Source organism: Crocuta crocuta, unplaced genomic scaffold, assembly GCF_008692635.1.
Source record: "Crocuta crocuta isolate KB4526 unplaced genomic scaffold, BGI_CrCroc_1.0 scaffold127, whole genome shotgun sequence".
Taxonomy (NCBI): Eukaryota; Metazoa; Chordata; class Mammalia; order Carnivora; family Hyaenidae; genus Crocuta; species Crocuta crocuta.
In genome coordinates, this window is record NW_027532008.1 from 3,662,883 (window position 1) to 3,673,200 (window position 10,318).

A 10,318-nucleotide genomic window follows, 5' to 3' on the forward strand; every position below is an offset into this window, starting at 1 on the left:
GCCGTCACCATCATGACCACTGTGACCGGCAGCCATAAGGACCTTGGGTGAATCAGGTAGCTTCTCTGAGCCTCAGTTTCCTCAACTGTAAAATAGGGCTAATACAGTACTGAACTTGGAGGGATATTGGAAAAGAGGAACGATGCATGTTTCTCTTCGGATTATCCTTCAGGAAATTCTGCCTTGTGTTATTATTATCATTCCTGAGTTGTTATGGATTAAGCAAGTCGTTTATGAAGCACATGTAAAAGCACTGAACGCAGCACAGTTACACTGCCGTCACCGTCATGACCACTGTGACTGCCCTTGTTGGTGTCCCAGGTGGCCCCTCTCGAGGCCGGCCCACTAAATCCATGGTAGCTGCTCTTTGATCTAACGTTGCAAAGATTGACCTAACCGTCCTGTGTTTTCCCCCATTCAGACCTGAAAGAGGACTATGACCAGTGGAACAGCCTCATTGAAGGCATTGGACCGTCGCTCACCCCAGGGGCCCCACACCATCTGTCCAGCCTGTAGGCACACCCGGCTATTTGTGAGAGGTCACTGAGCTGAGTTCCCATTCGGGGCCTGCGCAGGGACACCCGTAGCCTCCTATCAAGAAGTGGTTGACGGTGACCCTTCTTCACAGATTGAATGGATGAAATCACATTGCTGATTAGATTAACTGGGTATTTTGATTTTGGACTTGTTGATCTCAGACTTGTTGATTCTCGGACTTGCTGATCTCAGACTCATGCTGGGGCGTGGGTCACTCACTGGTTGGCAAACTGACTTTCTGGGAACTGAACCTTGATGGTGTGGGGAACAGGCAGTGGGGTGGATTTGAGGGGGGGGGGCGGTGCTTCGGGCCCCAAGCACTATTGACCCAGCGGCGTACTCCCTCACCTTGGGCTGTTGTGGCTTCTGCAGTGGAAGAAATGAAGCCGAAGGATGGAGTGAAATTCCCGTCTTCAGAACCGCCAGCCCAGCCTTGCACTAGCTCTTCCCACCTCTCAGCCTGCTCCCTCCCAGGGCCACTCGGTAAGTTCTGAGCACTTTAGGTAACTTCCTAGGATAGAGAGCACCATTTTCTGTTTATTTTCAAGCCTTCTTGTTATATGGAACATGCTCAGGACTCAGACTTGTGAGCCCGCGGAGGGCGGAAGCACTGTCCTCACAGCCTAGGGAGGGAAGCCGAGCCCAGACCGGTATTGCAGAAGCTCTGGATATCATGGGCATTTGTTGAAGACGTATCTCGACGAGAATCAACACAAGTTGGTTGAGATGGAGAAGACAGATAAACACCATTAAGTGGACTTTTGAACGTGCCCTTGCCACAAGAGGGAGGTAGTTCGGTTGTCAGAATTCAGGCAGCCACCCCTGGAGAGCTCTAGGGACTCTTTCTCGCCCCTTACCTCAGGTACTATGAGCCTTTGCTTACTCGGACTCAGGTGCTGTAGGGTTTCTGTTTTCTGGCTCTGGGGCCCTAGCCTCAAATGTATGTCAAGCTATAGACTGAATTTCCATTCTGTTCCATTTATGATATGAATCATATTAATACTCATGTTTGCCTAATGATATGTTGGAATATTTTCTTTATTTAATCTGCATTAGAGCAAGATGGCGAGCCATCTGGAAGTGACTTTTCCTTCAGTCTTTTCTTTGTTCGCTTACCACTTACGCCCATGTGGAAAAAACCTTCGAAAGGAAGGGAAATCTTCCTGGGGAGCTAACTCAAAGCTGTCTGGGAACATCAACCTGAAACCGTCCTCTCCGCTACGCTAGACTTCGTACCTCAGCCCAGGTAGTAGGGGATCCCAGATGAGGCAGGAGAAAGGGGAAATACACCTACACAGTAGGTCTGAGGTCAAGCGCCACCAAAGCAAGCTTGGGACAAGGTGGCTCCCATCTTGCAACAGCTGTTCTTTCTAAGATGTGAAGCGTTGGATCCCCTGAGGCTGTGGGGGACCTTGGAAGGACCTATGAATTCCAGTGAGACTGAGCATAAGGAGAGTATCATTGAAGCGCTGGGCTCTAGAATTCTGTATTCTGGTCTTGAGTCCTGACTCTACCACCACTGAGTAAATTTGAGCAAATTATGTTCTTGTTCCATTCTTATTTCCTGAATTCTAAAATGGAGATCTGCATCATGAATTGTTAAGAGGATTAAGTGTCAGGATGTGTGACCCAAGGGTTGTTTAAAAGTATGTTTCTGGGGCACTGGTGTTTCAGTTGGTTAATTTCCACTTGGGTCGTGATGTCACGGTTCTTGAGTTTGAGCCCCATGTAGGGAAGGTTCTGCACTGACAGTGTGGAGTCTGCTTGGGACTCTCACTCTCTCCCTTTGCTCCTCTCCCATGCTCTCCCTCAATCTCTCTCAAAAATAAATAAACATTTAAAATTAAATAAATAAAAGTGCCTTTCCTACTTTCCGGATATGTGAGATTTTTGTAGTTCTCTTCTTAACTGTTGTTTTCTGGTTTAATTGCTTTGTGGTCAGAGAAAATAACCCATATGGTGTTCATCCTTCAAGATTTGTTGAAACTTGCTTTTTGGCCCAGTATAAGGTCGTTTTTATAATTTAAATGATTTAAAAGACTATATATAAGAAGTTTTTGGCTTGCTGTTTTACTCAACAACACATTATGGACTTCCTTCTAGGAGAATGCATTCAGATATTTAATAGATAAAGACTTCTAGCCCCCAAATGGGGACCAGAGCCCCTCTGTGCTTGCAGAACCAGTATCTACTGGTTCTTGAGCCTGGGGCCAGTTCTGGCAGTATTAGCATGAGACCCAACTTCTCCCTTAAACAAATAAATAATGCAGATATATTTTGTAAAGAAAGTACTCAGAAATTAGATCCATCTTGTCCATTCAGTTCATGTTCTGGTAATGACCCATTTATCTAGCAACATTGGAGTAGGTAAATTTTTATATAATTGAAAATTATATCCTGTAAGCTACAGAATATGATATTGACTCTTGTTTTTGTTTTTTTTTTTTTAAGCAATCTCTGCGTCCAACACGGGGCTTGAACTCATAACCCCAAGATCAAGAGTTGCATGCTGTACCAACAGAGCCAACCAGGCGCCCCTAATATTGACTATTTTGAATGTCACTCTACCAAAAAGATAATGCACATACTTCATAATGTGAACCGACCTCATTTAACTCTTTAGGATGTTTCTGTGAAGATAAACTAAATTATATGATAGTAACAAGCAACCCCAAACAGCAGCCAAAGTTTATTTCTTGCCCGTGTTCTTTTTCTCTGTTGGTTGGCTGGAAAACTCTGCCTTGTGTCTGTTTTATACTCATGAGACATAAAGGATCTATGAATTCCAGTGAGACCAAGCATAAGGAGAATATCGTTGAAGTGCTGGGCTCTAGAATTCTGTATCCTGGTTTGGGGACCCAGGCCGGTGGAGCTGCCACTGTCTGAAAGCGTCCACTGCCAGTTGCCATGGGCACCCACTAGCTCTAGCAGCTTCCACCCAGAAGTGCCACTCACTATTTCCATTCATATTTCATTAGCCAAAACTAGTCATCTGGCCATCCCTAACATCCCATACTGCGCCCAGAGGGCCGACCTATCTGTGATCTAATGTCTGTGCAATGGTGCCCTCTGATCTGTAAAGATGTGGATAGCTGTTTGCACCTATCCTGTGTGGCCCCCCAGCAGCTGTCTTCTTAGTTCTTTTGGTTGCTTTTCAGAGTTTGTGTTTGTCTCCCTTGTGGTCAGGCTGCCAGCCATCACTCTTCATTGCCTTTATTGTGCCAACCCCTCTTTGCTTGTGATTTGGGACTTGTGATCAGCCACATTATTTACAACTGTCTAGAGTAAAACCACGTAGTCAGAGAGGGCTTTGGAGACTTCTGCAGTCAGAATGCACTGCCTTCAGCGCTTGGACTTTATAATCCTTCCTTTGACTGCTCAGCAGGGATATCACAAGGCCTTTGGTTCTTTGTCCTGGTTTTTTGTTAGCTCCCAGGGCATCGAAAGACACCAGATAAATGGCCTTTAGATAAGTAAGGTGATCTGGCATATTATTTGGCATTTGCTGGTAAATTACATGCTGGTGAATCCTTTCCAAAAGCAAAGAAGACGTCTCAGATTTCTTTTGCGTCTTATTCTCCATCCCATTATTGGACTGAGCCCATGGAAGCCTCCCTCGTGGTATATTGGGAGGTGTCTGCACAGGGGATGGTGCACCAGTTAGGAGGGAAAGTTAGTAAATACAGACTGGAATGAGAGCGCTCATCCCTCCCGCTTCCCGCACTTGTCAGGCTGAGGCTGGTTGGGCTCTTGCTGTGCCCCCAACACAGCCCCAGGTACGTGTCCTGACAGGTGCTGTCTACTTGCTCATCCTCAAGAGGACTCCTAGGCTCTTGAAATGCCAGTCGAACTCCAACTCCATGTCTTGGCCTTGTGCAAGACAACATCTGCTCCCCTTTTCTTCTGGGACACCACTTACCCCTGCGCCTGCAGACCAACAGAGGGAGGGACGGAAGGAGCCGTACTCTGTACTCAGGACCGTCCTCCTTAGGAAGCTTGCTTTCTGTCCTGTCACAATCACACACAGATGCCGAGTGTCCCTGGCCATTGCCACATGGCAAAGTACCAGTGATCAGGACCATCCTCATAGCCTGGGTTAATGAGCCCTTCCTGTGCATCAAAGACTATGCCCAGGGCTTTACATGCGTCATCTCCCTTCTCACAGCAACCCCCTGAGGTGAGGTGGTATTGGCCTCATTTCATGTATGAGGAAACAGAGCCTTAGAGGAGCGACTTGATCAGGTCTCACAGCAAGAATTTGGCAAAGCTGGGATTTTGGTGTCAAAATCCAAGCTCCTAATCACGGAGCTGTATTGCCAGATACACGTACACCGTTTTGCACCTGCCTCTGTCTTTTAAACTGTCAGGATATGAAGAATGTAATTTCATGAGAAATTGAATCAAAAAAATCAAACTCCATGGGGCACCTGGCTGGCTCAGTCAGTGGAGCATGTGACTCTTGATCTCGGGGTTATAATTGAAGCCTCACACTGGGTGTAGAGCTTACTTAAAAATAAAATCTTGGGGTGCCTGGGTGCCTCAGTCAGTTAAGTGTCTGACTCTTGATTTTCGCTTGGGTCATGATCTCATAGTCCGTGGGTTTGAGCCCCCATTGGGACCTGTGCTGGCAGTGTGGAGACTGCTTGGGATTCCCTGTCTCCCTTTCTCTCTCTGAAAAATAAATAAATAAATAAATAAAACACTTAAAAACTCTTGGGGAAAAAACTTAAGTCAAACTCCAGCAATTTCCTTTTTTCTTATTTTAATTTTTTAATGTTTATTTTTGAGAGAGAGAGAGAGACAGAGTATGGGTGGGATGGGGCAGAGAGAGAGGGAGACACAGAATCCCAAGCAGGCTCTAGGCTCCAGGCTGTCAGCACAGAGGCCAATGAGGGGCTCGAACTCACAAACTGTGAGATCATGACCTGAGCCAAAGTTGGACACTTAACCGAATGAACCACCCAGGCGCCCCAAACTCCAGCAAATCCTATATGACTTATATTCAGATTCCGTGACATCCTCAGCATTATTGAGAACCGGGTTGGGGGAGAGAGTTGCCTTTCACCGAGGACTGTGGGTCGGGCGCTCGGTTAGTCTGGTTTATGAGGAAAGCAGTTCAGGTGTCAGTTAAGAAGATGGTTTTTGAGATCAGTCACCCCTGACCCCAATAGCCCTGTGGCTTCACGCTGTATATTCTGTGAACTCTGTTTTCCTCGTTTGCAAAATGGGAATTCTAATAGTATTTACCCCTTTGAGTTATGGTGATGGTTAAATGAAGTTAATGCATGTAAAGCGCTTAGGCCGATGTCCATGCAAGCGCTCAGTCTACACGACCCGTGACCGGCAGTGTTTCCCTTGCTTCTCCTTACGTGCCGGTGAGGTCAGGCATCATTTGCCCTTCGCTGTGTGGACCCCAGTGGTCCTGGTCGAAGTTCTTATGTCAGCCCGTCCGGTTCCCCAGGCCCCTCCGTCACGAGAAGCTGTTTCCCCTGTGGGAGGTGGAGCTGGATGGAGAGAAGGTTCTGTTCTCCTTGCCCTGGTTTCCCTGCTTCCCACATCAAAGCTCAAAGCCCACGCTGCAGTTCCAGCCTCTCTTCACCACCAGGGAGAGTCTCCACTCCTAGGTTCTGGGTTGGGGTTTAGTTTCACACCTGATCATCCGAACACGCATGTCTGTGCACCAGCCGTGACCCAAAGGTGGGCGGCTCAGAGGGTGGTGGAGGGAAGAGGGGAGTTTGTGGCTAGTTGCTAGTTTGAAGCTAGTTGCAGTGATCATTGTGTGTCGTGTTCAGGGCGGGCGTGGAGGGGTGAAAGCGCCCCATGACCTCCTCGGGAGACACCCCTCCAGCCCTCCCCCTCACTGCCTGCTCTGCTTTCCCACCGGGTCCGCTTGTGCCCTCCCACGGGCCAGCTGTCGCCTTTGAGGCTCGTCTCACGGCCGCTCACCCCTGGATTCATTCTTACAGCCTCCTGGACTCCAGCCCCTTTCCCCCTGCGTCCTGCTGCCAGACCCGCCGACAGCACCGCTTCTGTATCAAAACGCCGGCCTGGCGAGGTGGTCTGGGGGGAGGGGGACCAAACTGCCTATTTGGAGCCCAGGGTTTTGGTCTCGGCTCTCAGTCACCGACCCTCTTGTCACCGTCTCTCTTGCTCGGTGCTTTCCCTCTTGTGACTTCAGTTTCCCTGCCTGTAAATTGGGACGTGGGGTTGGGACGTGGGGTGGGGGGTGTTGAACTGGCGGACCCCTGAGGAGACCCCTGCTGTTGTGCCATTTCCTGGCTCCGTCACCGTCACCGAGTGGGTTTNGCCCCCCTCCCCCGCTTCTTTTTTTTTTTCCATGTGTTACATTTAATCAGATTCTTCAATATTAATGCATAAAAAGCTTTGAACAATTCAGTCTCAACCAGAAACAGTTCGTGTTAGAGAAAACTAGAATAGGAGCTAACATTCAATTTTCCATGTTCACAATGTCTGAGAAAGTGTATTTTGACTATTAAAAAAGTTTATTTAACAAAAAGTTCAATATGAAAATGCACGACCTGATTTTTATACTGTAGTAAAACAGGTACTATGGAGGGGACATGTGGAAGCAGTTGGATTCTTCAGGTGAACACACCCATTGTTGATACTCGTTCCAAGGCTTCTAACATGATGATGCTATTTCCTCGAATTACCACCATTCCAGTATTGTTCTGTTGCCCACCAGTTGCCATCTCCACACATTTATCTATCACCAGATACATAAAGGGATCGAATCCCCGCAATATTCCTTGGACATGTCTGCCACCATTTAATTTCAATGATAATTTCTTGTCCATAGATTTTTTCGACTCAGGAGGATGTGCTTTGCTCATGGTGTCTACTCGGCGAGCTCAAAAATCCCCCTGTCCCCCGCTTCTTACCGCACCCTTTTTCCACAGCCCCCCTCGTGTGCCCGCCTGTTCCCCAGACACACACGCGTGCCCTTTCTCACGATGCTTTCTTCCCAACCTCCTCCCTGTACATCCAAGCACTGCTCATCTCTTGGGCCCCTTTTGAGCTCCCGCTCTTCTGCAAAAGCCTTCCTGCTTAGACTCGCCTCAAATTTGATCTCTTGGCCCCCTGCTCCCCAAGAGAAACACGTCCGCGCCATATTTCGTATTGCGCTTAGTTACGTTATTCCAGGGGCGGGACCCATCTGTTGCACAGGACAAGCGTCCTCCTGTTGGCTGACATGGGGAGCAGGGATCACCGTCCCCTCCCCCACCACCCCCCTCATCAGCAGGCTTGTTCCCCAGCCAGACTTGGGAACAGCTGGTGTTCGCCCAGCCCTCCCACGTCTCCAGCTGCCCCTGTTCCCTTTTCACTGGGTTTTCCCAGATCCCAGGTGTGGGGCCCAGGGCAGAGCCAGTGACATTGCGGCCGAGGGCAGTGCGAGCGAACGGAGATACGGAGATCCTTGGACACGTAGCGTTTGAGAGATGGAAGGAGGGCAAAACTGAGCACAAGTCATACCGATACTGAAAATGAGGGAAAGTTTGCCAGCTTATTTTTCCCATCTTGCTTTCGCCTAAAAAAAGAAGCTGCTCAGAAATACAGTCCTCCTCAGCCTGCTAAGCCAGATGGTCCCTAGATGCTCGGCCTGCCAAGTGTGCGTGTATAATTATTCATTTTCATGGTGTCACACCCGGGTCTGAATCCAGACACTGACGCTTTCTTACCATTTGAGCTGGAGCCAGTGAACCCTTCCGAGCCTTTATTTTCCCGTAAAATGGGGTCATTAATATCTGCCTTGCCCACCTCAGGATTCGGGGGAGGGGGAGAGGGGTTCTATATAAGACGTAAGGTGCTTCGTAATTTACAAGGCACTAGACAAATATATGTTGCTATTAATACCAAAAGTGCCATATTTTGTTTTTTGCCAGTGTGCTGCTATATAATGAGCCCTTGTTTTGTGCCAGACTCTGTGCTAAGTGTTTTACATACATCGTATCATTTAATCCTAACACCATCCCTCTAAGGTAGTATGCGTTATCCCCACACAACAGCTCAGGAAAGTGAGGTTCAGAAAGATGCACTCGCTCGGCCACAGTCACCCAGCAGGTCAGTCAGTCCTGGGGCCAGGATGTGAACCTAAACTGTTGGCTTCCAAAGTCAGTGCTCTTAATTTCTGTTCATCCCTATCTCACAGAAAGAAAGCAGTTCTGTTCCCTCTATAGGCTAAAATAAGCCATGATTTGATCTCCAGTAAATGCCCTAAACAGTTGGGCAGTACAAAGACTGATTTTTGGTGAAGATCCAACTGAGTCCTGATGGTACACTTCGAATTGCTTTTCTAGCAGTAGAGATGGGCCGGTTCCAGCAGTCCATCCATCATCCCTCCGCCCCATATAAAGTTAACAGTTCAGAGAACAGACCGATTAGTTCCGTACTCTGTAAATCATGGAGCCAACCAACTGGCAGGAAAAGAAAAATTTCTAATCTCTAACTTACATATTGTAGATCAGTGAGTCTCAGCTCTGGATGTATAAAAATACAGATGCCCTGAGCATGTCTCCAGAGACCCAAAGAAGCTGATTCAGCAGGTATACGGTGGACTCCAGGGGTGTGTGTGTGTGTGTGTGTGTGTGTGTGTGTGTGTGTGTGAACTGTTATAAACTCCAGGGATATCCTGATATGTAGCCTAGTTTGAGAACCCCTGTTATGGTTTAACACTATTAGCCTATTTTTCTCCTCGTTATGGAACAAGAGTAATTACTCACTGAAAATATAGAATCATTACATTTTAGACCTGGAAGAACCTTTAAATCTGGTGCATGAGGAAACCAAAGCTCAAGGAGGTTCAGCAAGTAGTTGGCAGATTTGAATTAATATCCAGATCTGAATTCCAGTCCAGTCCATCTGTAGATGCCTCTATAGATGCCAGGGGTTTGTTGGATTATTAAGAAAATCCTCAGGGGGCGCCTGGGAGGCTCAGTTGGTTGAGCGTCTGACTCTCGGTTTCGACTCAGGTCACGGTCTCATGGTTTGTGGGATCGAACCCTGCAGTAGGATCGCTCTTCCGCTGACTATGTGTGGAGCCTGCTTGGGATTCTCTCTCCCTCTCTCTCTGCCCCTCCCCTGTGGATACTCTCTGTCTCTGTCTCTGTCTCTCTTTCAAAATAAAAATAAAGAAAAAGGAAGAAAGAAAGAGACGGTGGGAGGGAGGGAGAGAGAGAGAGAAAGAAATAGGAAGGGGAAAAGAGAGAGAGAAAGAAAAGAAAGAGAAAGAAAGAAAGAAAGAGAAAGAAAGAAAGAAAGAAAAGGAAGAAGAAAGAGAAAGAAAGAAAAGGAAGGAAGAAGAAAGAGAAAGGAAGGAAGAAAGAGAAAGGAAGGAAGGAAGAAAGAAAAGGAAGAAAATAAGAAAATCCTCAGGACATACTCATCGTGATATCCATGATTTCCATAAGTCATAATTGGAGCTTTTGTGTGGGGAAGAAGCCCAGGCTAAAAGTTCTGTGAGAATTAACTCAGATGGCCTTTCTCACACGTGTTCATTCACGCTACAAGCACTTACACGGCTTTTCACAATCGGCTCTGTCCTCCTGGGACTGAATCTAGAGGGTAAGAAAGGCAAGTCAACAGTTAGGCCCCGTGTCACGAGTGCCGTAAGAGGGAGATCTAAAGCTCAGAAGTGGCACAGGGCGATTCATCAACCCCAGCAGAGGAGAAAAGCTAAAAAAGCCTCGCAGTGTGTCATTTGCTTGAACTTGGTATTTGTATTAGTTACCTATTGCTGCATTATAATCGCAAATGTAGCAGC

At 47.4% G+C, this 10,318-nt stretch overlaps 1 protein-coding gene and 1 pseudogene across 4 annotated transcripts in view; one reads left to right on the forward strand and one right to left on the reverse strand.

The window, feature by feature from the left end:
- PAFAH2 (platelet activating factor acetylhydrolase 2) overlaps positions 1-3,157 on the forward strand; it is a 30,843-nt gene extending 27,686 nt beyond the window's left edge. For 2 of the 4 annotated variants that reach the window (XM_077775701.1, XM_077775699.1), the window contains exon 11: positions 2,989-3,157. In XM_077775701.1, the coding sequence (XP_077631827.1) occupies positions 2,989-3,116 (128 nt within the window). In that variant the 3' untranslated portion in view covers positions 3,117-3,157. Of the gene's footprint in view, positions 1-421; positions 2,414-2,988 lie in introns of those variants that run through there. The other 2 variants (XR_013337992.1, XM_077775700.1) reach the window with 2 other exon arrangements.
- A 3,982-nt stretch (positions 3,158-7,139) lies between these two features.
- Positions 7,140-7,391, reverse strand: LOC144241085 (small nuclear ribonucleoprotein G pseudogene; annotated as a pseudogene).
- Between the last annotated feature and the right edge of the window lie 2,927 nt (positions 7,392-10,318).